Source organism: Phascolarctos cinereus, unplaced genomic scaffold (assembly GCF_003287225.1).
Source record: "Phascolarctos cinereus isolate Bilbo 61053 unplaced genomic scaffold, phaCin_HiC Scaffold_2;HRSCAF=192, whole genome shotgun sequence".
NCBI lineage: Eukaryota > Metazoa > Chordata > Mammalia > Diprotodontia > Phascolarctidae > Phascolarctos > Phascolarctos cinereus.
The window spans coordinates 51,698,686-51,726,497 of record NW_027555625.1 but is presented as its reverse complement, the minus strand read 5'-3'; the positions used below and the strand labels follow the sequence as shown (position 1 = coordinate 51,726,497).

Below are 27,812 nucleotides of genomic sequence, written 5' to 3'. Positions count from 1 at the left end.
GAGATCAGGACTGCTACCTGCTTTTTTTTTTTTTTACTTCAGCTGAAGCATAATAGATTCTGCTCCAGACCATTACCTTTGCTGTGTGTGTCTCTCTGCTTCAAGGGTGTTTCTTGTAAATAACATATTGTAGGATACTGGTTTTTGACTCATTCTGTGATCCACTTCCGTTTTATGCGAGAGTTCATCCCATTCACAATTATGATTACTGTGTATTTCTCTCCTTGTTTTTCCTCCTGTTTGTCCTCTCTCTTTTTTTACCCTTTCCCTCCTCACCAATGTTTTGCTTTTGTCTATCATCTTCCCGGATCTTCCCTCCCTTCTGTCAGTTCCTCTTCTCCCCTTTCCTCAGTCTCTTACCCTCTGACTTCCCTGTTGGGTAGGACAGATTTCTATATTCAACTGATTGTGTATATTATTCTCTCTTTGAACCAATACTGATGAGAGTAAGGTTCAAATGATGTCCACTCTCCCCTCCACTGTAATCGGTTTTTCGTGCCTCTTCATGTGAAATACCTCGTTCTATCTCTCCCTTCCTTCTATATCCAGTGTACTCTTTTTCATTCCTTAATTATTGTTTATGTCATATCCTCAAATTCACCTTACACCCATCCCTTCTCTGAATGTTCCTTCTAGCTGTATTATTAGTGATACAATTTTTTAAGAATTACAAGTATCATCTTCTCGTGTAGGAATTAAACAGTTTAGCTTTATTGAATTCCTTATGTTTTCTCTTCCTTTTTTACCTGTTTATGCTTCTTTTGGGTCTTGACACTAGAGATCAAATTTTTGGTTTAGTTCTAGTCTCCTTAGGAAAGCTCACAATCCTTCTATTTCACTGAATAACAATTTTCCTCCTTGGAGTATTATGCTTAATGTTGCTGGATAGGTGATTCTTGGTTGTAGTCCTAGCTCCTTTGCCTTCTGGAATATCATGTTCCATGACCTCTGATACTTAAATGTTGCAGCTGCTAAGTCCTATGTAATTCTGACTGTGGGTTCTCACTATTTGAATTGTTTCTTTCTGGCTACCTGCCGTATTTTTTTCTTGACCAGATGGTTTTGAAATTTGCCCATTATGTTCCTTGCAGTTTTTATTTTGGGATCTCTTTCCTGAGGTGATCAATGGATTCTTCCAATGCCTATTTTGCCCTCCGGTTCCAGGATATTGGGGCAGTTTTCCTTGATAATTTCTTGAAAGATGCCGTTCAGGTCCTCCTTTAGATTATGGCTTTCAGATAGTCCAATGATTCTGACATCGTCTCTTCTAGGTCTATTTTCCAGTCAGTTGTTTTTCCAATGAAGTATTTTCCATTTTCTTCTATTGCTTTCATTCTTTTGAATTTGTCTTGATGTCCCATAGAATCATTAGCTTCCACTTGCCCAATTCTGACTTTTAAGGAATTGTTTTCCTCAATTAGCTTTTGTACTTCCTTTTCCATTTGACCAATTGTACTTTTTAAGGAATTGTTTTCTTCAGTGGATTTTTGTATCTCATTTTCCATTTGGCCAATTCTACTTTTTAAGCAGTTATTTTCTTTTTACAAGCTGCTGACTTTTTTCATAACTCTCTTGCATTACTCTCATTTCTTTTCCAAATTTTTCTTCTACCTCTCTTTTAATTTTTTTTTTCTTTTACCTCTCTTATAGGATTTTAAGCTCCTTTTTTGAGCTCTTCCAAGAATTCTTTCTGGGCTTGAAACCACTTCCCATTTTTCTTTGGGGTTTTGACCATAGGTGTTTTGACATTGTTGTCCTCTTCTGAATTTGTGTCTTGATCTTCCCTATCACCATAATAACTTTTTTATGGTCAGATTCTTTTGTTGTTGTTTTTTGCTCATCTTTTTTGGTCTTTTCTCCAGGGCATACACTGAAGCAAGTGGTGGTCTGGCCACTGGCAGCTGCCTGTTTGCCTGGGGCTACACTGAAGCATGAGGTGGTTCTTAGAGCTGGAGTCTGCCCTTTCCCTTGGCTATGCTGAGGCATGTGGGGCTGTGGTGTTGGTGTATGCCTACTCTACCACATTGGGGCTCAGGAACTCCAGCTGGTTTGCTGAGGTGGGGCTTGCTGCTAGCTTGCTCAGCCACTTTCTGTCCTGGACTGTACTCCCCTTTTACTGGAGTTAGACAGACCCTTCCTGCTGATCTTCCAAGTTTCTTGGGCCTAAAAGATTGTTTCATCCCCCATCTTTTTGCTGGTTCTGCTGTTCCAGGATTTGTTTTGGGGTGCTATTTTATGGTTGTTTGGAGGTGAATATGGGAGAGTTAAGGCGATTTACTGCTTACTCTGCCATCTTGGCTCCCAGAAGATGAAAACTTCCCTGTTCTATTTTTAACAAACTGTCCTTCACATTAGACCTGTTCTCCTACCTGGTAACATAACTTTGTATGTATTTTGCATACAACTTTTGATGTACATGTTACTTTTCACTAGCAGACCCTCTACGAATAGAACCATTAACCTCTCTGCTGACCTCCAGTTTAGCATCTACAATTGGCTATGGTTCATCTGGGATTGGATATCCTATAGACATGCCTTAAATTCAACATGTCCCAACCATCCTTTCTTTGCTGTCGAAGGCAACATCACCCTCGGGCTCACCACCCAGGAGTCCAACTGGAGTCCTCATTCCTTCTCATCCCCTATATCCTGTCCATTTCACCTTGGCAAAATGTCTCGAATGTGCCCCCCTTCTATACCACCCCTCTAGTGCAGACCCTCACAGTGCACACCTGGATTGTTGCCATAGCCTGCTGGGGGTCCACTTGCCTCAAGTCTCTCCCCACTCCAGTCCATTCTCCATTCTGCCTCAAAAGTGATTTTCCTAAAGCACAGGTCTGACATCCCCTTACTCAATAAACTCAAGTGGACCTATACCATCTCTAGGATCAAATACAAAATCCTGTGTCTGGTGTTCAAAACTCTTCATAAAAACCTAGCTTTCTCCCCGACCCCAGTTTTCCATTCTTCTTACACCTTATTTCTCTCCCCCAAACCCAACCACACAGTCTGCAGCCTGGTACCACTGGCTTCCTTCTGCTTCTCACACAACTCCATCTTCCAACTCCATATATTTTTACTGGCTGTCCTCCTTTCCACTCTGCCCCTCATGCCTAGAATTCTTTCCCTTCTTAGATTTACCTTCCAGGCTTCCTTCAATCCCAGCTAAATCCCACCTGCTACAGGAAGCTTTGACCAGGTCCTCTTAATTCGAGTGCCTTATTTCTGCTGATTATCTCCAATTTATCCTGTCTTTACCTTGCTTGTACATAGCCATTCACATGTTGTCTCCTCAGTTAGACTGTGAGCTCCCTGAGAGCACGGCCGTTTTTTTCCTTTTTCTTTTTTTTGTATCTCCAGTGCTTAGCACAGTGTCTGACACATAGTAGGTACTTAATGTTTACTTATTGTTAAAGATAAATTCCTTCAAGATAGGGATTATTCTGATCTTGCATACACAGTTCCTGGCATACAACAGGCACTTAATAAATGTTTCTTAAATTAAACTGAATTTGCATTTTATTCTAGAGGCAACAGAATCTCTTTTCACTCCTGTGCTCTTTCATTGACCAATTCATTGTCCCAGTTCTTGTCTTGGGAGTTTAAATTTTATTTGGGAGGCAATGATGAGTTATTCAATTCAATTCAATTCAATTCAATGTGGGCATTTATTAAATACCTACTATAGTCTTAGGGATACAATATGCTTATTACCTTCTATTTGGGGATACAACTCAGGATGAGGATAACATGAGATTTGTACAAGATAAACACAAGGCAAAAGGTTAAGTTGTAAGTAGAGCACTCCAGAGGGGACAGCTGGACATGAAGGTATTATTAACAATCTGATGTTGAGCTGGAAAGGCCTCTAGAAGTCACCATCAAACTTGGGGCCCAGGGGCAAACTCCTGCAAAATCCCCAAGTGGTACCTGAACTCAGAAGTAATTGGGAAATGTTTAACAAAATAAAATTAAAATGCAACATGGGATCATGTCAATTTGTGGTCTTCTAAGTCAAGATAGGGTCCATGACTACTTGGATTTGAAAGCACTGATCTTGTCCAACATCATTATTTTCAGTTGAGGAAAATGAGGCCTGTGGAATCTAGGTGACTGCCCAAGGACCACAAGGAATAATCGGCAGAACCAAGGTGGGAACTGGGTTCTGGGACCAAGTTCTGGACTCTGAGGTGGCGGCAGTAGAAAGAAGGGCATTGTGGTGTGTGTGTATGTGTTTTCTCTCATGGAATACAACACCCCAGGGAAGGCCTATGATCAGAGCAGCCTTAACCTTCTTCCCCTGTGAAGGAGGAAGGAAAGGTCCAGGAAGCTAGAGAAAACAGGTCTCTAATTCAAAAACAAGTTTGCTTGACTTCCCTTCCTGGCTCTGTCTGGCTTTCTGTGCCTGGGGCCTCTGCACCCTGGAGCATCCCTCTGCCACACTAGATCCCTTCTCCCACTGGTGACTTCCTCCCAGGAAGCCTCCATTTTGGGGGAGGGGGCAGGCTAGTCAAACTTCATTCTCCTGGCTCTGCTTGTGACTTTCAGGACTTGGACACCATGGTCCCCCAATGGGTACCTGTCTCCCCCTCCGACCCCAGCTTTTCAGTTCCCTTTTATGTTGTTTTATTCCATTAAAGTGTAAGCTCCTTGAGGGCAGAGATTGTCTTTCTTTTGGCTTGTATTTGCATCTCTAACACTTAGCATAGTGCCTGACACTTAGTGCTTAATAAATACAGACTGCCTTGTGGGTAACTGCCAACCTTCAAATCTGATGGGGAAAAAATACATTCAAATAAGCAGAAGTGGCTATTTCCTTGTAATCATTTATTTTGCATCCTGAATAGAAAATTATTTTTTTTTAACAAGCACTATTTTTGATCCAATACTTATTTTACACCCTTAATACCAAACCACTTTTAAAATCAGCATTATCAACGTTTAAAAATCATTAGTTGAAATCTCTGGAACTGCATCAGTAACCTTGAATAATATAATGGACAAATAAATAGTGGGCCTTTCTCCAGCAGAGTGGGGAAAGGAATTATACAAGAGACATCATGAAGATAAAAACAACGAGATTTGGCAACGGATTGGCTAAGTGGGATTACCAAGAGGGAGGATCCAGGACCACACAGAAGTAGGGAACCTGGCTGAGTGTGGGGCTGGTGGTGCCCTCAATGGCAACAGGGAAGTTCAGGTAAAGAGGCTGGTTTGAGGGGAAAGATAATGACTTCTGCTCTGGACCTGCTGAAATGCCTACAGGACATCCAATTTGAGGTGTCTATAAGCAGTTGGAGATGTAGGAATGAAACCCATGAGATACAGGCTAGGGCTGGAAGTATAGATCTGGAAATCATTTACACAGAGGTAACTGAGCCCACTGGAGTTGGTGAGATTACCAAGAGCACAGAGCAAAAAGAAAGAGGGGTCAAGACAGAGCACTGGAGACCACCACAGTCAATGGGCATGATGTGGATGAAGATACAGCAAAGGAGACTGAGGACAGAGTGTCACAGGTAGTACGAGAACCATGAGAGCATAGTGTCATTGTGAAAACCAAGATGGTCCGCCCTACTTCGATGACAGGAAAGTCAGGGAACCAGATGTACATACACCCAAGAAATAGCTCTAGTCCTGCAATGGACACCTAACAATGGAAGGAAGAAGGGTGTGGTTCTAGGCATTCCTAAATATGTCAATAGCTGAGGACCAGGTTTGTGACTCCCTATCCTGCCGTTCCAGAGGAAAGAGAGAGGAGCACCAGGCCTGCTCTGAAGGGCCCCAGCTCCCAGCTATGTCTCTCGTGTCACATTTCATACTTGTCATGGAGGCAGAGGGCCACTGGGAAGGTGGGGGACACTGCCTTCAGTTCTCCCAATGTCTTTGGGAGGAAGAGATGGAAGACCTGGAATTCCTGCTTCCCATCCTGGAAGACCTGTTCCCCCCACCCCAACTCTCACCCCCCCATCTCTCTAGTGAGGCACATAGAGGGTGCAGCATCTGCCCCAAGAAGGCATCTCCAAATCAGAGCCAGCCTTCTGGGGGCAGAGAAAACAGTACATTTATCTAGCTTGGAGCAGGGATGAGGAGCATGGCTCCCGTTTCTCGTCACTTCAAGGAGAGGAAAAGATGCCACTGTTCCCTCTGACTCTTCACTATGGTGAAGAAAAGGAAAGAGCTGAAGCTCCCAGCCATGGTCCTCCTTCTCCCTCCCCACTATCTAACTTGAGGCTGTCTTCTAGAACCTCGGGCTGGCCTGCGGGCTCTGGAGTGTCCCCCAGTCTAATGCCAGCCTCTGGGGATGGGATAAGTGATTCTTCACTCCCCTCGAAATCCCTACTAAAGACAGGGAAATTGATGGAGCTGAAATTCCAGATTCTCACTGAAGACAACACAGGAAATGGTAATCTGGCTCTCCATTTTCAGCAGTGTGTGTTTTGGGGGGTGGGGCACACAGGCAGGGGACCCCCCAATATCCCCTTTCTACTCTTTGCAGGCTGAGGACAATAGCCTCAGTATCCCCTCCTTTTTAAATACCCACCCCAGCCCTCTTCTAGACTTCCTTCCTCACATGTACTATCTGTCCATTTGGACCATCGGTGGACCATGGCAATGGGGAGAGTGGCTCCAGAGGAAACTAGGAAGCCTCAGGCAGGCTGTGCTGGGTCAGATGACAAACGTATGGATCTCTGCAATGAGAGGTTCCTTCCTCTATCCTCCATCTTTTGTAACTGAAACCCAAGTTTGGCAGCTGCATTGTTAATACTGGGATTGAAAGGGAGGAAGATGACAGAGCTTGGTGTACACACATGCATGTGCATGCGAGCACACACACACACACACACACTCTCAGGCTATCTGAACTCAGGTTCCAGGCCCTAGAGAAAGCTTGTCAAGAAGGTAATTAGAACCACTGGGGATAATAATACCTGCTCCTTCACAGCACCAATGTGAAGATAAATGAGACACACAGGTCAGAAAGCCTTTGGAGGTTTTAAGAGGAAAAGAGAATAGAAATATAGGGCACTTGGTTTTCTTCCTTATCTGTTGCCAATCAGTGACCCTGTGGTTGATATTGGGGGGGGGTCCCTTGGCAACAGGTGTTAGGACAAGTTCAAGTCTGCTCCTCTGTTTTCAGATGCTGGTCTTTGGGAAACATGATTTTTATTAGGGAGAGATGACAGTTCCGTGTTTTTCTCTCTCCTGGGTGGTCATTTCTCTGGGCTGCACTCCACTCACTAAAGAAATGTTCCAGAGAAATTTAACACTGGGTGACGGCTTGCAAAGACAGGCATATGCTCTCGTCTCTCACCAGGGAGCTGACACGACTCACTGCTGGAACCAAGGGATGTGACAACTTGTCTTTCCACATCTGATGTTCTTGCCTTTATGACGAACCTCACCAGGGCAATGTGCTCCCCACACCTGCCACGTGGGCTTCTGGGATCCATGGGGAGGAGGAGCGGCTAGTGGGGCCAAAAGCACTTCTTTGGTGTGGACTCTGGTGGGCTCAAGCACTTTCCCAACTTCTCACAACCAGGAGGGGCCCAGTTCTGACAAACGAAAACAGAAAGGAAGATGAGACTAGTCCAGATCTACTCCCTGAGTCATCAGCAAGTAGACCTTTTTTCAAAGCCAGCAGAAGCTGGTGACTCAGGGCTGAGATTCCCGATCTTTGGCTCTGATGAAGTGGGGTCTGATCATCACATCCCAAAAGAGCTGGTAAGGAAACGATCTGGGTCAAGTCAACAAACGAAAAGCACGTCTCGGAGGGTGTGCCATCGAGCTGGTATCGTGTTAGGTGCTGGCAAGGAACCATCAAGACTGACGAGGCATGGCCAAGGTGACTTCTCCCCAAGCTACATCCCTGGCTCTGCCGCCGTCTTCTGTGAATTCCAGGGACTCTCTGGGAGAGCCCAGCTTTCTTCCAAAGCCTTTTAAAAATACCCTGTCAACATAATGATCTCAACAAATCCCAACAAAGGAACTAGCTAAGGTCCATAATGCATTGTAATGAGGTCGCTTATTGAGTTCAAACACAGTAAATTAAAAAAAAATTTAGTTAATAAAATCTTCTTATAAAATTGCTACTGCTCTTCAAATGCTATTCTGAATTGAAAGTAACTAGTTAAGGAGATCGGAATAATAGTTAATGTAATTTTAATTGAATTTTCATATATTCATTAACAATGTCTATATTATCTCCTACTACTGTCAAATCAATTTCTTCCTCCACTTAGGGCATTTTGCCAATGGAAAAAAAAAAATGGACTGACTTTAGTTTCAATGCCTTCTATAAAAGGGAGGCCCCTTTCATCTCCTACCTTTTTTCCTAGGAATTAATACAATGTCTCTGAAAACACAGGTCCTAAATGATGCTTAATTCCAGAAAGGCCCACCTCTGCTAAGATGGAGCCAAGTCCAGGTTTACTGTATCCCTTTGTTGGCTGGCCATTCAACAAACATTTATTAAGCACCTACTAATTCAATTCAAGCACCTATTAGGTTCCAGGTGGTGGGGGAGATTCAAAGATAAATAGGACAAAGACCCTGTTCTAAAGAAATTTACAATCTAATCCAGGGGTGGGGAACCTGTGGCCTTTTGACTGAGTCCAAGTTTTACAGAACAAATCCTTTTATTACGGGGATTTGTTCTGTGAAGTTTGGATTCAGTCAGAGGGCAGCACTTGAGGACCTAGAGGGCCACAGGTTCCCCACCCTTGATCCAACACCTGCCACACCTCATCTCTAGGTTAAGTTCTATATCATTAATACAGTAAATTCTTCTGCTACACTGAAACATGATGGGCTAAACAATGAGGATTAAAAAAATAGCCTTATGAAGTAGCTAGGTGGTATTATGGATAGAGGGCCAGTCCTGGAAATCAGAAGACCCAAGTTCAAATCTAACCTTAGATACTGTGTTGTGGCCCTGGGCAAGACACTTCTCAGCCTCAACTTCCTCATCTGTAAAGTGGGGCCAACAACAGCATCTGCCTGGCAGGGCTGTGAGGACCAACTGTGTGAACATGTGTAAAGTGCTTGCGGTTATGATTATGGGTGTGTTCAAATGCAATAAAGATGGGGGTAGGAGGGAGACCTGTGATTTCCCTGGTGCGATGAGCGCCCAGATGAGAAAACTCCCTCTTCCAAGAGGGGTCAGCACCTGTTCTGTAACATACGTCACTTAGAGAACTGCCCAGGGCGTGGTGAGTTTAAGTACTTCCTCTGGGTCATGAGGCAGCCTGGGTCAGAGGCCAGATTGGAACCCAAGTCTTTCTGGCTCGGGGACTGGCTCTCTATCCACTAGCACATACCCATGGTCAAAGACAACAAAAGTTTACTCATAGTAACTTGTTTGTTTGTTTTTTTAAAGCCCTGGATCATGCTTTTTAATTTTGTACTTCAACAGGAGGTAGCTGTCAATGTGCAGATAGACTGGCCCATTTCCAAACAGGTTCTTTTCTGCAGATGGGCAGTTAAGAGATGCACAATTCTCGTGTTGTGCAGAACACAGTAGTAAACAACCTGACACCCTTTATAATCTAGATGTGTGCTCCTCCTGGTTGGTGATGGAGAACCGGCATCACGCGGGAACCTACATGCACGTTGCTGGGTTACGAGAACAGACAATGGAGGAAGAGGAAGTTTTACGCCAAGTGAAGCCTTATCCTTTCCCCTCTCCAAGAAGTGGAGAAGGATCCTGTTTGGGGCCTAAGGGTGGGAAAGGGCCCACAGGGACTATATTATGATGAAAAAAAAAAAGCAGGACACACAAATACATTTAAACACACACATTATGTCTGGAACAGGGAATCTATTTTTTAACTTGGCAGTTCAATTCTGAAGATTCTTTCTTTCCAATTCAGTTTCAGAGTTGGTGGACATCAATAGTCCACCATTTTCAAGATCTGATATTCGTAGTTCCTCCGAAGGAACAGAAGATGGCAGTGGTGGACCAGAAATCACCCCACGTTTCCTAGCAAGGGCCATGTTTTCACATCAATGATCTGGATGACAGAAAGTAGAACTTGTCATTGAGTAGGCAATTGGGTGGGGCTGCTAACACCTTGAAAGACAAAAATAGCCTCCTAAGTGACAAAGTGAAGAAACAGTCTGTCAAACACAGGATTAAACTCAGGGAAAAGAGCAAGTTGGCACAGGAAGGGCAAACCAGGAAGCCATCGCTTTGTACCAACGACTGGAGAGACAGGCAGGCAGGCAGGCATTACGCTGGGGTGAATGACGTGGTACACTTCTTCCCTGGCAAGGGAAAAGCCCTTCTCTCCTGACAAGCCAGTGCTGCCCCAAGAAGGAGGGGAGTGTCAAATCTGACACGACAGACATGTCGGAGGGGAGGCAGAGATGGCAAACAAGCCGAGATCTTATTATGTTATGAAAGTGACAGTCAGAATCCTCCAACAAACGGCTCCACTCTGTGCCAGAAAGAAAGTCACTGCTTGAGCGAATACCAAGGGTTAACTCTGCCACCTGAGCCTTTTATTAAAGCCAGGAAGAAAAGCGTGGGGCTCACCCGTGGCTCTTAGAGGGTTTTTGCAGCAAAACACAGACTCAAAGGAACCAGACACGGCAAAGACCTATTAAGCCAGCTTGTTACTCCCCTGGCTCCCATCTAACCAAGGGAGGATTGTTTCCTACAGCCTGTTCTCCTGGGCTTTGTCCAGTTCGGTTTTAAATGACTCAATCAGTGGGGCATCCACTGCTACCTGGGAGGGGCTATTCCACCACCTCAGAGACCTTGCTGCTAGGAAAATTTTCCTAATATTCAGACTCAATTTTCCTTTGCACAATTTCTTCCCATTACTCCTCATTATTCACTCCTGGATTGCTCTAAACAATGATTTTACCCCTTCGGCACATGCACCCATCTGGACTTGTCGACAATACAGACCCCAAATCTTGGGCTTTCAAGGAAGCTTAGGAGTCCTCAAAATCAGGCCCTCTCAACATAAAAGGCAACTTGTAGTTACCAACTCTGCAATTTAGTTTGATCCTGGAATTTGATCTTAATTTATTTCTCCTAAACAGAACCCAAGTTTAAAGAACTGTGCTGCATTGGACAAAGCAGAGAACTACCCCTTCGGATCACCCCAGCTGGAAGGGGCTCCTGCAGCCCTCACAGGCACTCAGCCCCCTGGGTCTGGAATTATCCTTATCTGTGCATGTGCCCCATCTCCTCTGCTGCGAGAAAGCTCCGTGAGGGCAGGGGCAGGGCCTGGATCACCCCTGACGCCCCCAAAGCACAACGCTTTCCCTCTAATAGGTGCTCAATGAATATTTGTGGAAGAAATTAACGTTTGTATATAGCTTAAAAAACAGATGAAGGTTCCTTGGCTCTGTTTTAGGATAAGTGGTCATAGCCAAATGATGGAAATGCAGCTCTGTCAGTTGGTCAACAAGCATTTATTACGTGCCTGCTACGTTCCAGGCGCCGTGCTAAGTGCCGGGGATGGAAAGAGAGATAAGAGCAGCTCCTGCTCCTCATAGCTCACTTTCTACCCATTCTCATGCCTCAGTCTTGAGCAAAAATGAGGGAGTGATGCTGGAGAAGGGGAGAAGAAGAAGGGGAAAGGGAGACATGGAAGAAAAAAGCCACTTTGCAAAGGGAGACAGAGGAAGACTGGGAGTCCATGTCAAGAAAGGAGGAGTCAGTGAGTCAGTCTGGGAAGAGTGAGAGGTGCCAAGTCTGAGGAAGTAGAGTCACGGGACCCTCCAATACTAGAACTGGAAAAGGCTCAAGAGATCGTCTGGTTCAGCCACCGAACTCACTGGGCCCCGCTCCCCGCCTTGGCGCTTTTCCCTAGTCCCCATGCACTTGACAGAGGAGACAGAGGCCCTCGGAAATCCAGTGTGTCTTGCCCAGGGTTATATAGCTCGTTAGTAACAGGGCAATTAGAAAGCTGGGACAAGAAGGCAGGGTCTCGAATTGATTGGCCAGACTACGCCTCGCTCTTGGGTTCTGGATGCTGGTTGTCTATTCTTTGCCAGGTGGTCCTGAGAGCCCCTGGAGCCCCAGGCCACTTAGGCTGTGTGGACAGCCTGCACAATATGTCCCAATCTCCCAAGGGCCTTTGCAACCTTAGACTTAATAAGGCTATCCTTTTAGGAAAGTGGGAAAAATTGTCTACACATGGACTTCTTGGTTTAAAAGTGCGATTGAGTTAAATTATTTTGGATTACTTTATGTTACTTTTATTCTGCTTTTTCTCCTGATTTCAACATCATTGGGTTTTTGTAGAAAAAAAAACACAAAAACAACAACCTATCTTTTGAATTATTTTAAACACAAATTAAAATTTATATGAAAATTAATGGAAAAAAGAAAGAGACAGTGAAGCCACAGAAAAGAGATAAAGACAAGCACAAAGCAATCTGAAAAATTCCTAACCATAACATTGTCTGTGTGAATGGGCTTCAGCCCAGTTGAGAGGAGTCAGGAGGCTTTGGGTGGTTATGAGCCAACATTAAGACCAGAAGGAATCCAGAAAGGAATTGTTAAGTCCTGGGAAGGAAACTAAGACTTTTGGGGCAGAATGGGGCATTTTCATCAGTGCTGTTGCCTTTTGATGGAGGCTTCAAAAAGTGAATATGGATCACGAACAGCTGGTTCAAAAGATGGTGCTCGCAAGCAGAATTTGAATTTCTAGTCCAAGGTTTAAGATACAGGAATGACAAGCTCTTCGCTAGGATCAGACTTAACTTTCTCTAATGAAGGTTGTGAAGAAGACATTTTTCTGGAGTTTCAAAAATCTGATAAAAAAAAGTCTTTACACTGAAAACAAAGGAGTCTGAAAACTGCCCCCACAGATCCACTAAGTTAGGTGCACAGAGACCAGTACAGTCTGATGTAGGGAGAAGAGAAGTAGTAAAAGGACCCAGTGATTTACAGGAGCCAGGAAAGGTCCCATTGCAGGGCAGCTGGGTCTGGCCTTGGATTCAGGAAGAGCCTGGTTAAGTCTTACCTCTTACCTCTGACCCACAGTAGCTGTGTGACCACGGCTTAGCATGGCTTCTTCTTCACTTTAATTAAATTTAATCTCTCAGTGCCTGGGGCAGTTCTCTCAGAGATGCTCCTAACGGTTATCTGTAACAGTAGAGGGGGGTTTTCACACTGGGAGTTCCTTACATCAATGAACTCTCTATCTATAACCTGGCCAGAGGGACAGTAACAACACGTATGGCTTCCAATGTGCACACACAAATGTACAGAGCACGAGTAATAAGCCCAGATATTAAGCAAGAAGCTAAACTGGATCTCCTAAGACTTGGAATCATAGAGCCCCCTGGCAACTGGCCAGAGATTCTCCCTCCAAGACGTAATGAATGCCATTGAGGGAACGTCTCTGGTAGAGCACCACAGGGCTCCATTCTCTTCAACAGTTTTACTAACAACTTGGATGAAAGCATGACTAGTTGACATTTACATTTTGCTTTAAAGTTTACAAAACACTTAACCCACAACAGACCTGTGAGGCAGGTAGCGTAAACATTATTCTCCCTAATTTATCATTAAGAAAACTGAAGGAGCTTAATTAAGTTACCATAATCACAGAGCTATTAAGTGTCAGAGCTGAGTTACAAACCCTGAGATCTCTCCATGACACCAGGCTGAGAACTGGAAGGGACGTAAGAAATCATCTGGTCATTTTATGGACACGCCCAACGTCATGCAGACAGGAAACACCAACCCCACCTTATACCACACTCCTCCATGCTCATCAAATCTATAGATGATGAAAAGCTGGGAGAGATAACTAACCTATCTGAGACAGAACTGGGCCAGACTGAACAAAAATGAAATATGGATAAAGGTACAATACTACCCTCGTTTCAAAAAACCAACTAGTCAGGCACAGGGTCAGGGGCCGTGGCCATGGCTAGACCACAGTTTGTATAGAAAAGCATTTGAGTGGACTATCAGGTCATCCTGCACCCACTTTGTGACACAGAAGCCAAACAAACTGATGCTATCTCAGGCTTCACTAGAAAGGCACTGTGAGTTCAACTCCAGCCTCTGACACTTACTTGCTGTACGACCCTGGGCAGGTCACAACCCTCAGTTCCTCATCTGTAAAATGAGCTGGAGAGGAAAATGGCAAACCACTCCAGTATCTTCGCCAAGAAAACCCCAAATGGGGTCACAAAGAGTTGGACAAGACTGAAATGGCTGAACAACAACATGGTGCCCACATTAGGTGAGTGGTGATAGCTCTGCTTTATGTATTTAGCACCTGTAGAATGAGGTTCAGTTCTAGGAAGGACTCAAGCTAGAGTAAGTGTCCAACAGGCAGCTAATGATTCGAGGCTGGAGCTCTGGGGAGAGACTAGGGCTGGATATACAGATCCAGGAATCATCCGCAGAGAGATAACTGAACACAGGGAGCTGATGAGCTCCATGAGTGGGATGGCGTAGAGGGAGAAGAGGGAGGGCCCAGAAGATAGCCTTAGAAGACGATCACAACTGAGAGTGACCTGCATGAAGATGCAGAAAGGGACACTTGAGTGGTCAGGCAAACAGCAGAAATAGAGAGCAGCTGCTGGGAAAACCCAGATAGAAGAATGTATCCCGAAGATGGTGGTCCATGGGGTCCAACGCTGCAGAGAGATCCAGAAGGAAGAGGACTGGGGAAAGGTCATGAAATCTGGCAATTAAGAGGTAGTTGACAACTTCAGAGAGAACAGTCTGATTTGAATGAGGTCAGAAGCCCTGATGCTGGGGATTTGGAAGAGATTGAGAGAAAAGGAATTAGAAGCACTTAGGAGCTGAGCTGAGAAAGGGATGCTGAGAGATTAGGACGATAGCTGGTAGAGATGGGAGGATCTAGGGGAGATTTTCTTAAGGATGGGGGGCAGGAGACACAGGAGTGATATAGGCTGCAAGGAAGAGGTGAGCAGATAGGGAGTGACAAGATTAGAGAGAGAAATGACAGGGAGCAATCTGCTGAAGAACATGGGAAGGGATCACCTTGGTAAGAAGGGTCACCTCTTCAGAGGATGCGAAGGGAGAGAAAAGGGAGTTCTCAGGGAATGACTTCAGTTTTTTTTCCAAAGGAATCTCCTGCAGCAAAATGCTTTTTTTCCTTTGGAAAAAGTACATGGCACAAACCTTCCTATCTAAGCACTTCCTAATCTAAGCTCCGGGATCTTGTGTGCATAAATGTGTTATTTTGTTCTTCTGGGTCCCAAAACCCTAGTCTCATAGTATTAATCTCTTGCTCAAGAACATATACTGGCCCTCAGTCACCTACTGGAGCCATTCTATACTTCGGCCTCACTGCCACAATCTGGCACTGCCCTATGAACTCTGCCATTGACGTTGCTCCTCCACGCCCCACAGGAATCCTGGCTTCTGGTCAGACTGATGTACTCACTGTCTCCCTGCCTCTGCACCCCCACCCCACAGAGGGGTACTCAACACTGTTTCCAGGTCCTTGACTGCTTCTCATGAATGGCACCCCCCCACTCCCTTTCCTCTGTTCTGTTCATCTTAATCTTTTGCCCCTTCTCTAAACTCGGCTCCCTTGTTTCCTATGAAACCTCCCTGACAGACCACTGTTCTCTTCTCTACCACACAATTTAGTCCTGGGTTCTATACTAACCTTCGTTCTGTTTCCTGAGTTTCTTTCTGTCTCGTCTCCTCCATCACCGTGTTAAGCTCCTTGCCTGTGAGGAACATGTCTTAGACTGGTCTCGTGCCTGTCCCCTTACTGTACTTAGCACAGTGTGGCATATACAAACAGGTGTGCTCAGGAAACACTCCTGGACTTTTATAAGTTGCGCTGTTCTGGTCTGAGAGAAGAATATTGATGCTTGAGGTGGGGGGCGTGGAGCAGGGGGGGATTCATGGGAAGGTAAAATGACCCGTCTAAGCATAACAGAGAAGGGGAAGCCTTGGTCTGTGGGGTCTCTGTTTTGTGTCCTCACCTTTATGTGCCTTCTAAAACTTTACTCTGGGGTCAAAAGAGAGGGAAGGAGTGAATTTATCCCAAGAAACAAAGCTGTGCAGTGCTCCTTACCTCCCTTTCATGTCCTTGAAACAAATACAACTGCTTTCTAGGCCTCAGTGAGCACTTGCAAATTGAAGCCGGAGAGGCAGGAATGAGTCAGAGGGGCAGCAGCCGGGGGACCATGCTACTGAAGGCCAGAGCGTGGCCTGAAGGAACAAGACAAATGTGTTCTGCCAAGCAGTTTCTCCACATGGGTCAATATTGCCAGCTGGTGAACCTGCCTGGTTACTTAACAGAGTGATTTACATGCTGTGGACTCAAAGAGTGATCTCTGTGCTGGATTCTCTGTAGCAGAAAATCTGTTGTAATCAAATCAACCAAGAACTCTGCGTGAAATCGGGAAACAGCCGAGGTGAGTCTCGGGATCATCCTGGCCATTGTAGGGTGAGAGGTCATGTAACCTATACTCACAGGGGAGAGGTGGTCGGGAGACTTTTTTCCAAACCCAGTTGCAACAATGGTGACCTCTGGAAAAGACTAGCTTTTCAGAAGGTTGGAGGTTGAAGGGCCACCTTCAATGAGTGTACTGGACAAACGTGAGTGAGGAGGGATGGAAGTTCAATCATCCCGAGTGGGCCAGAGCTCCCGTACCCATGTACAGGGGATTAGGGAAAGCAAATAAGGAGATACAATGCTAGAGATTACGTGACATCTGCACGTAGGCAGCTACTCCATTTTCACTAACCATAGGTTGGTAGATTTGCCAAGACTCATTCCTGCCTTCTTATGCTACTGCCCCCGGCAGACAGTACTCCCAAGTCTGCCTTCAATTGAGCCTTCTCGGTGGAAGGTTAAGGCCTTTTTGCCATGTCACCAAAGCCCCGAGATGCAGCAGAGGCATTCCATGTTTGTTTACGAGCCACTCACCATGACAGCTGGGTTGCACACGTTGAGCTGTGGTGCTGCTGGTATCATGGTCTTCTCATGTTCCTCAACGATTGGAGATATTCTATGAAGAGCAGCCTGGTACTCGGGGCTGGAGACACTGGACACAAGAGGAACTAAGGATCAAAGGATATTCCCACTTTCTAAGACATTTCTTGGCTGAATTCTCCAAGCCAGCTGAGCCTTCATACAGTGAAGTGCCATGTCGAGGAACACTCACAGGCTTTTTGTTTTGCTTTTCAAATAAAATACACATCTGTTTATCACAAAACATCTACGCATGTTTGAAAAATAGTAATACATATGACACATTTATTTAGTCTGTAGGAGGTCTATTTGCTTATGTAGTATATTGCTTAGTTCATAGTTTTTAACTAGGAAAGAACTGAATAGAAATTGAAAAGATTATAACTTTTATATGGGGTATTATTTTTTCAATATATTTTTGTTTATTTCACCAAATATTTCTCAATTACATGTAAAAAAAATTTAATATTCATTAAAAAAAAATATGAGTTGCAAATTCTCCCTTTCCCCTTCTTGAAAAGGCAAGTAATTTGATATTGATTATACATGTGAAGTCATGAAAAACATATTTCCATATTAGCCATGTTACAAAAGAAAACAAACACAAAAAAAGGAGAGAAATAAAGTAAAAAAAATTTGCTACAGGGGCAGCTAGGGGGTGTAGTAGATAGACCACCAAATCCGGCCTCAGACCAGACGCTTATTAGCTGTGTGACCCTGGGCAAGTGACTTAACACCAATTGCCTTGCCCCTCCCTCCCCAAATTGCTACAATCTGCATTCAGATTTCATCATTTCTCTCTCTGCGGGTGGACAGCATTTTTTATCAAAAGTCCTTTGGCTGAGAATAGCTAAGTCATTCACAGTTGATCATCTTTACGATATTGCTATTACTGTGTACCAGGTTCTCCTGGTTCTGTTCACTTCATTTTGTATCAGTTCATCTAAGTCTTCCTAGGTTTTTCTGAAACCATCCTGCTCATTCTTTCTTATAGCACAACAGTGTTCCATCATAATCGTACACCACAACTTGTTTAGCCACTCCCCAGTGGATGGGCATTTCCTTGATTTCCACTTCTTTGCCACCACAAAAAAGAGCTGCTCTTCACACTTTTTGTACATCTAGGTCCTTTTGGGACCCTTTTGGGTGTCATTCTTGCTGGAGGAATCTCTAGTAAATAATAATGGGTAGCAATGAAATGTTATGCTATATGAATGCCACTGGACAGTGGTGTCTCTCTAGTAACAAGAATTTTTTCTCTAATGCTACAAATACCATGTCAGAAGAAATAAGCTAACATGTCTTTACTAGGCTACCATGAAATTATGGAAGTCAGTGGGAGATTTCAGTTGTCTCAACCACATTTTCTTTACAAGAAAGGCTAGCTGGCCTTCCTGAAGTGGAGTTCTGTTTCAGACAGTAATCTGTCACCCCAACAACAAATTCTGGGCAGGGTAACTTGTGAGATGTATTATATCCTTGCTGGATTCTCAAGGAGGCAAAAGCCTATTTGGCTCCTCCCCAAACCCTCAGAGACTCCCTAGAAATGCACTATTTTGGAACATGGATCTTTTTTTTTAAATCAACATATTTTGTTTTACTATCACCTTCACTATGAATATATCTCTTCCCCTATTCAGTGACCCATCCCTTATAATAAAAGTAAAAATAAAATTTTAAAAAAAGCAATTTAGCAAAGCTGACCATAATGGCAACACCATCTGACAGTGCAAAGGCACAGTACCCCACCTCTGCAAAGAATAGGAGAAGGGCATTTTCCCAACTTGTCCTCAGGGCCAGACACAGTCATCCTAATTACGCACTGTTGAGTTCAGTCCTATTTTTTCCTTCTTTTTTTCACAGTTGGAAGTCACTATGTGTATTGTTTTTACCTATTCACTCTACCTCGTTTCATGTCTTCCCATTTATTCCCTGAATTCCTCAGCTTGTTTCTCATGGTACAGTAATATTCCAACACAGTCACATACCACGGTTTGCTTCACTGTTCCCCAACTACTGGGCATCAATGAATCAACAAATATTTGCAAGTACACACCAAGGGCCAGGCACTGCATTAGTTACTAGGGATACAAACTAAGATATACAAAGAGAAAAGACAACTCTTCCATGCCCGTGATTTATCGGGTTGATAGTATAGTAAATGAGTGTTATATTTTGTCACACACTTTTTTTGAAATATGAATTTTCAACAAAGCCTTCCTAGGGGATGTGTAAGTATTCTGAGCAGGGGAATGACCTGGTCAGAGTACTGTTCTAGGGAGACCAATGTTGGGGCAGAGACATAAATTAGAAAGCTATCAACTGATCATCCACATACTTAACTAATGGCATCCAGAGAGATGGTACAAAGAACCAACGGGACTTTGAGACTGATTGAAAATATATAAGGTGAGGGATAATAAAAGTTTAAGCTAAAATTTATGTAGTACTTTACAATTTAAAAAAAGGCTTTACATATTAATTGTCTTATTTGAGTCAGACAAGAACCCTGTGAGAGGGGGATAACATTGCTCCTGTTTTTCTAATAAGGGAATTGAGATTCAGAGATGGTCAACATCTTACCCAAGGCTACCTAGCTACTAATGCACAGTTAGTGCCCAAACATGGGCCTCTTGAGTCCAAACCCAAACTTCTTTTCACTACATATTGTGGCCAGGGAGTGAAAGATGACTCTGGGGGTTAGGAGCATGAGTATTTAGGGGGGTAGCTGCACCCCATGTGACAAAGTCAGGAAGATGATGAGCTCAGTCATCTAAAGAGAAATGTACAATGTCTGGAGTTCAGGACCAGAGAAATGGATTTGGAAGTGATGGAAGTGATCCCAGAAGAAAAGAGAGTAGAGAAAAATAGAGCATGGAAGTCTATGCTCACAGGGAGTAGAGTAAGAGATGAAGAGAAACTAGCAGAGGAGGTACAAAGGCCTATAAAACTCTCCTCTGGGACAGATCTTGAGGACAATTTGTCATTCTCTATGTGCCTGGCAGTGCAGATGCTAGAAGAGTCTGTTATGATAGGCCAAAGGTATACAGTCTATTATCAAACCTTTCCTTCTCATGCCCTCCATCTTCTGGAGAATAGTACCATCTCACTACAAAGGCTCAGATTAGGTAGGCCTCAAGGATTTTACTTCAGTCTGGGCCAGTCTGAAGAAGATTATAAGGGTCCCAGGAAGCCATGTGCCCAAGTTTTGAAGATCAAATGGCTTCACTTTCCCATGGGCCATAAAGGTCTAATTTGGTCCAAGAGCCTCAGGCAAACAGACTACCTTAAAGCAGGTCTAGAAGCCACCTAGTTTTCAAGGCTTCTTTTGGGTCTCACTGTAGGTCTTCCAGGCCTAGACTAGTTCCTCACCATGATGACTCAATGGAAAATGGGCTGGTCTTCTTGAAACAAAGAGCCTCATGCCTTCCTGTAGCACCCACCCAGCACTGGCTTGGCTGGAGAGCAGGCATTGGTCCCCAGATGGATTTAGTCTGAAGGCTTAAGGGAACATTTAAGTTTCCACTCATTTTCACTAAAAGTAAGGGATACTTCCAACCTCATGAACCCTCCCTATTACAGCAGGTCTGTATTCAAGTGACTTATGCTAATTTTGTCATGGTAATACTCCAAGGACCTCTCAGACTAGGGATTAATAATCTCACTTTGACCATCACACTAAGTCATTTTGTGTGTGTGTGTGAGAAATCCAAGAAACGGGTTGTTTCTGGGTCTAAAAAGAATTGCTAGGATGATACTGATTTCTCTATTGACCCTCTAATGAGCAGTGGCTCTAATCCTCTGGTTCAAGTACTCCTTGATAAAAAAACAAAACAAAACAAAATAACACCCAATCTGGAGTCCAGCAAGGGGCAAGCAGCTTCCAGTAAGCTCTATAAATATCCCATCCATTAGGCCGCATTCCAAGAGAAGAAAAGTGGAGAGATGGGCATCGGGTAACTGGTGGAGAAAGGGGAGGGAATTTTTAGACCAAAACGCACTTGGGTCAGCTACCACTCTAATCTTCTGCTGTCAGGTATTACTTGCACCACAAAAGAAATGGGTATGGGGCCACTAACTCTGTCTGATAGGAGCTGTCAGATATTTGCCACCATGAGCCACAGGTATGAGGAGGTATTAAAGATAAGCCAATTCATTTACTGTATCTGGGATTGTCCTCTTTTCCCTTAAAAAACCTTTTTTTTTAAAAAAGGACTTAATTCAACCCCTTTTTATTTAAGAAATACAACAGTAATCTAAGTTCTCAATGTTAAGTTTTGTGGAAAATTCAGACAGTTCTTTGAACACTCCATGACACATGGCTGACTGATCTCAACACATAAGACTGTATGTAATTCATGTTCAACTTCATGCTGATTTGAATGACAAGATCATGGGGTTTTAGAATTGGAAGAGAATTCAGAGATCATTTAATTGTCCCTCATTGTATAGATGAGGAAGCTGTAGTGCCGGAGTGACTTGTCCAAGGTCACAGAGGAAATGAAGGGAAGAACGAGGGTTGCATGTCTCATCACCAGCACTTATCTCATCCCAGTCAAACTGCCTGTTTTTTACGCCTTTCCCTGGTCATCCAAAGTCCCTTCAAATTGGGCATTTCCAAAACTAAACCCATCACCTTCTGATCTCTGCCACCTCTCCCTCCCAACCCCTGTCTTTGGGAATGTCTGGAGAGAGCATGGTGTGGCAGACCCTGGTGGCCTTGGAGTCAGGAAGACCTGGGTTCCATCTCTGCCTCAGACACAGACATCTCTGCTGTGTGACCCCAGTGAGCCAGCTTCCTTAGGGTCCTTCTCCCTGATAAGAATTCCCCTCTGATGGCCAAATGCCCAGATCCTCATCTTTTGAAACAAATTTCAAAGTGCATGTCTGCTAAGTTTCTGATTTCTGTCTGACAGATGCCTTTAGCTCTCACCTCCTGGGCAGAACATAAGCTCTGCCCTGAGTTCAAGTTAGCAGCCATATCCACTCTCCCAGATTTTCTGTGATAACCCATAATTTATGTAGCTCCTCACCCAGGGGAATGAGATTCTAGAATCCCACTGGATCATACAGTTATATAAATTCACTTCATACATACAGTAAGAGTAAGAGACCATTTTCATGTAGGGAAGATGAAAGCTATTTCCTTATACAGTACCACTCACCTAATCAGTTACCAAATTTTATCCATTTTTCCTTTGAAATGATTCTCATGTCTCATCTTTTCCTCTCTATCATTTCCCTGGCTAGAGTCTGCTAGGCCCAGCCATTATCGCCTCACCTCTAAAATTGCAAACAGTCTCTTATTTAGCATACTTAATTCTTTCCACGCCACTATCCATCCTGTATGCCTTTGCTAGATTAATCTACCTTAAGTATCCCTTTCAAATCACGCTCTTAAATACTGTTGTGCTATAAGAAATGATGAGCTAGATGCTAGATGCTCTCAAAAAATCCTAGAAAGACTTACGTGAACTGAAGCAAAGTGAAATGAGTAGAACCAGGAGAATGCTGTACACAGTAACATCAATATTGTAAGCTGGTGAACTGTGAATGACTTAGCTATTCTCAGCAATACAATGATCCGAGACAACTCTGAAGGACTTATGATGAAAAATGCTATCTATCCCCAGAGAAAGAACCAATGGAAGTCTGAATACAGATTGAACCATTCTTTTTTTTGCTTTCTTTATCTTTCCTGGATTTTTATTTTGGTCTATGTTTTCTTTTACAACATGACTAATATGGAAATATGTCTTGTTTGACTGCATATGTATAACCTATACCAAATTGCTTGCTTCTCAATGAGGGGGGTGGGGAGGGAAGGAGAGAATTTGGAACTCAATTTTAAAAAGGAACGTTGAAAATTGTCTTTACATGTAATTGGGGAAAAATAAAATACTAAATAAAACAATTCCTATCACTCCCTTAATCAAAAGCAGAAACTGTGAGCTTCTTGGTTGCTTAGACTATAAGCTTCTCAAGGGCAGGGACAGTTTCATTTTGGTCTATCCATAGCATCTAGCACAGTACCTGGAACATAACAGGCACTTAATAATGCTTATTAATTTGCTGAAATGCTAGTGTGGCTCCCAACTACCCCCTCTGCATCAAGCCTTCCCTGAGTACTTCAGAGCATGTCAATTTTCCTTAACATACACAAGTAGCATCTCCTTTTTTATTTAGCCTTTGGTGATGGGATGCGGCCTTCATTGATACACTCTTCTCCAGCTCACAAAAGGCTTTCACACAGTTAGTTTCCCATTACTACTTCATTATGCTTTTCCCCCCTCGTTGGCCCTTATGGTGGTTTCCTCAGTGAACTGCCTACCTCTCTTCCAGAGAATCCAGGAAACTGAGAGTTGAGAGAAGCCTAAATGGTCACTGAGTTCCCACCCTGACCCAAGTGGGATTGCATTATCTCCCATACCCATCCAGCCTCTGATTAAAGACCTTCAATGATGGGGGAGCCCACCTGTCTGCAAGGTAGTGTGATCTTTCAACAAACGTTTACCAAGTGCCTACTATGAGCTAGGGGCTGTCTGCAAAGAGCTTAGTGTTGAGATTCCGTTAGCTTTTTGCATTCACTGGATTGTTCATGGAGTTTACTGTTATCTCCAGCTACCTACAGAAACTGGCCTGGCCTCCACTGAAGCCACAGCTACTCATTGCTGCCATTTCTGATGGACAAACCATAGCAATACCACGGTCTGCCTGTACTTGGAGACATGGCAATGAGAAGGCAGCTTTCTCCCATTCTGCTGATGCTGACAAGATAATTATTAGATTTCAACCACTCTGATGAAATGGTCCATAAAAGACGGGCTGGTCATTAGTTATCTTTATAATAGTTTCATGACTTATAAACACTTAGCTACAGCACATTCTGAGCACTAAACACAAACATAAAAACATCATAGAGGACATTTAAATACTCTAGCATAACTCACAATTCAATAGATCCAGTGAACTCAGTAGCCACACTGACCAACATGTGCCAACGGCTTAATGAACTACAGAGAGAAGAGGGCTGGCAGCTGAAGAAGCTGGCTGGCTTTTACTCAGGCTACAGGGCAAGAGGTCTTCACTAGGGCAGTGGTCAAAGGAGCAGACACTTACACCCGCTAACCAAAGGGAAACATCTGACACAAGGTCCCCACCAACTAGTCTACGATACTTTAAGGAAGCTGTATCCTATTTCACACTTGAGCTCTTGTTCAGACAGGCTCACCCCAAAGAGCATACGATATGATGAGAGAGGAAACGACATGATATGATATAACACATACACATAACAAGGTAGCATTCCATCTCACTTCATACTTGTGCTCTTGTTCAGATAGGCTCACCCCAAAGAGCATACGATATGACGAGAGAGGAAACGACATGATATGATATAATATGTACACATAACAAGGTAGCATTCCATCTCACTTCATACTTGTGCTCTTGTTCAGATAGGCTCACATATCATATCATCATATCATATCATATCATATCATATCATATCATATCATATCACACAATATAATAATGTAATGTAATATAACAATATAATATTTATAGAGAATATGACACATTTTATTACAGGTAATATAGAGAAAGGGGGAAAAGGCTAATTAGGCCCAAATTACTTTTATTTGACTTCAGTGGGAAATGCAAGACTTCGAAGGTTTAGCAGATAAAGTCTCTTTGCAACTAAACTTAAAACTATCAGTAAGCCTCCAGGTTCTTGGCCTTTCAAAGGGTCCTCCTTCTCTGCAGAGTCGGTTTTAAAAATAATGATACATTTTCATATCCTGAAGGTGTCTGAACCTCAATGACTAAAGATTTTCAACTACAGCTCCCCCAGGAAAAGTTGGAATTTTGTATTCTATCACAACAGCTGGCTGAAGGAGAGTCAAGAATAGCAATGAAAAAGAGGGAACCAGAGAAAAAAGGGTGAACAGGTGTTGCTGAGAGGAGTTATTGGAAAAAAAATCCCCCTGTGTACACAAAATTATTCCATGCACTGAACAGCGGAACTGAGTGGACCAAGTCCAGGGTCATTACATTAATTGACACTTTTAACCTCTAGGTAGTCCCTGGAGGGCCAATCAGGCCTGGGTTGGAAGCCCTCAGTGCCAGTCCCAGGTGTGGCCCAGGCTTCGTTCATTTAATGTAATTGGGCCTTGGCAATCTGCTCCGCTGCTCTCCTCCTCCTCCTCCCAACAGCTCAATGTGGAGCCCGCTGCGTTATTAACACCGCCTTCCAGGCCCTACAGTGACATTCCTGTTGGGGGAGGTTAACGAGGAGGGGAAGGGGGGGCAGCCTTTAACATATTGCTTTTTCCTGCTCCCACAATCTCATCACCATGTGGTCCTTAGCTCTGAGGTCTCCAGTGCAGGCTTGTTACTAATTGTGAGTCCTTCAAAGGGAAATTCAGATGCTCCATTGCTTCCCATTTTTCTTTACGCTTACTTCTAATGGTAATGGTCACTGAGTGCCACAGCAATATGAAGCAGGGTCTGTTTGACAGACGTAAATTGGAGAAAGCCGAAAGGAAAGAAAGGTCTCTAAGAACAAGGCATTCCCAAACTGTCTAAAGACAGAGCCAGCACTCTGCATCTGAAGACACCCTGGAGCTCAACAAACAGATGGCAAAGGGGCTCTCTAAAGTGGGGTCCCCAGAGCCTGTAGATTCGTAGCCCCCAGCCTGCTCCTCAGTATGGCTGCAGAAGACAGTGGGTGAGTTACAGGCCCTGCCTCACAGGCAGACGGCCAAAATCCCTGTGGACCGAGGGTGGCTATGAAAACCCCTTCTGTCCGCACCGAGAAGTCATCACTGTCCTGACTGGAGGAGCAGGCACAGAGCCATCCTCGATCTCCTCTTCCTTCATCTGTCCTGGTTCATCCTGCCAGCCATACTAAGCCAAAAGGAAAGGTGGGTTTTGTTTGAACCATGTGCATGAAGCCTCCAGGCAAAAAGGGCATTCCTGGGGGCAGCTCTCTCCCCTAAGCTCGGCAGTTACGTGAATGACCAACCTGGCAGGTCTCAGAATAACAAATAAGAAAAGGGTCTGAGTCAAATTTTGTTCCAGACACTTATGGAGTGCTTAGCCCAAGATAAAAGGTGGGCAGGGTTTCTTTGGGAAGTGGGGAAATGCTCGGGATATCAGAACAAATTTGGATTCTTCTGCCTGTCCTCGGAAAGGGTCAGGATCTCAGGAATGTTCTAACGGTCCTGCAGGGATTGGACTGGTGTGGTCACAAGAAGTCATCTGTAATCACAAATGGCAGGCTCAGATCCACTCTGTTACTCTCCCATGGCAGGTCTACCTGGGCAAGACCTGGTGTCCCCTTTGTGCCAGAGGGTAAGTGAATCAACGCACCCTGGAAAGACTCTTAGGATCAGACGGCTCCTCCAGGGTCAGTTCCCTGCTGCTAAGGACGATACCTCCCCTCAGCCCATCCTTATAGACCTGGTCCAGGCAGGAGGGACGGCAGAGCTGCCCATGGTACCGGTCATGGGAGCCACCAAGAGCTGCCCCTGGAGTTTCCAGTGGGTGCTCTACTTGATGGGGACCGTTTACCTGCTGTGCCTTCCTCGTGATGTCTTTTTATTGAGTCCCACTCAGCTGGACCTTGTCACTGGAACCCTGTGCCCTTCAGAGGATCTTGCCTTTTTCTAGATCATTGGAGATTTCTCTGCTTCACTTTCCCTACAAAGCATGGGGGTGATGTATTTGGACCTTACAGATCCAATTAATAGTCTGTGTCATACCTTACTACCTGCCAAAGATAACTGACTTGAGTTATGCTGCACAATACGCTGTCGTCTTTGCTATCAGACAAATTCATACTTCTGGAAATTCAGTCCTCTGGGAAGGGAATTTAAAAAAGCAGAGCTCTCTTCTCAGTCGAGGGCACCATGTTGGGCTGACTTGCCGAGGCCTACTCAGAGGGATTCATGCATAGGCTGACCCTGACTCCAGGCTCTTTGACGGGCAAGAGCATGAAACAGCGGGCTTTTGTTTCTTCAACCAAAGTCTCTGGCCATGGTTTTTAGCTACAGTTTCTAGTTGTTACTTAAAGTCCAGTCAGGACTTGAACCCAGATTTCCTGATGCCAAGCCCAGGGCTCTTTTACTAGACTTGGCTTCCATGGGGAGAGACAGAGAAGAGAGAACCTTGAATTCACTGCTCTGAGCCTTAATTCAACACACTCTCTCTGGCTTCTGGTACCTCCAAGGAGGGCTAGGCCCAATAGCCCCTCAGATTGAGGCAGGTCACTTTACCCTCAGTCTCCTCATCTGTAAAATGGGGCTAATAATACATGTAACCATCCACCTCAGAGGGCTGTGGTGAGGAAAGCCCTTGGTAACCCTCTAAAGCACTCTATTCATGTGAGCAATTATTAAAAACCGTGTTAAAAGCAACAGAGAAGAATCTATTACGGCAGGTTATCCTAAAAGGATCCTGAAGACCAAAAGATGAGGTTTTTCCTTCCCCAGTGGGAGAAAGTAATCACAGAGAGGATGTTCCTTAATGCAGAGTCCTGAATCTAGTTCCCTGAAACTCAATAGTAACAATACAACACATTTATATAGTGTTTTAAGATTTGCAAAACACTTCACAGTCACTATCTGATTTGATTTCTAATACAACCATGTGAATATTGGGAATGGGAATATCATCATTCCCATTTTATAAATGAGGAAACTGAGGATGAGAGGTTTTGAGTGACTTAGTAGGGTAACGTAGTCATGAAATGCCTGAGGCAGGATTGGAACTCAGGTCTTCCTGATGCCAAGTCCAAAAGTCTAGCCACACTACCCCATGCTCACTTGACAGAAGAACAATCCCAATTAATTTCACTCAGTCAGGTTT

General features: G+C 44.1%; 1 protein-coding gene across 6 annotated transcripts in view; it reads right to left on the bottom strand.

The window, feature by feature from the left end:
- Positions 1-4,806: 4,806 nt before the first annotated feature.
- The window catches only part of GALNS (galactosamine (N-acetyl)-6-sulfatase), a 71,990-nt gene continuing 48,984 nt past the window's right edge, over positions 4,807-27,812 (bottom strand). For 2 of the 6 annotated variants that reach the window (XM_020989150.2, XM_020989153.2), the window contains exons 13-14: positions 16,899-17,016; positions 4,807-7,556 (exon numbers count right to left, since the gene is read on the bottom strand). In XM_020989150.2, coding sequence (XP_020844809.1) covers positions 7,470-7,556; positions 16,899-17,016 — 205 coding nt within the window. In that variant the 3' untranslated portion in view covers positions 4,807-7,469. The other 4 variants (XM_020989152.2, XM_020989151.2, XR_002325073.2 and 1 more) reach the window with 4 other exon arrangements.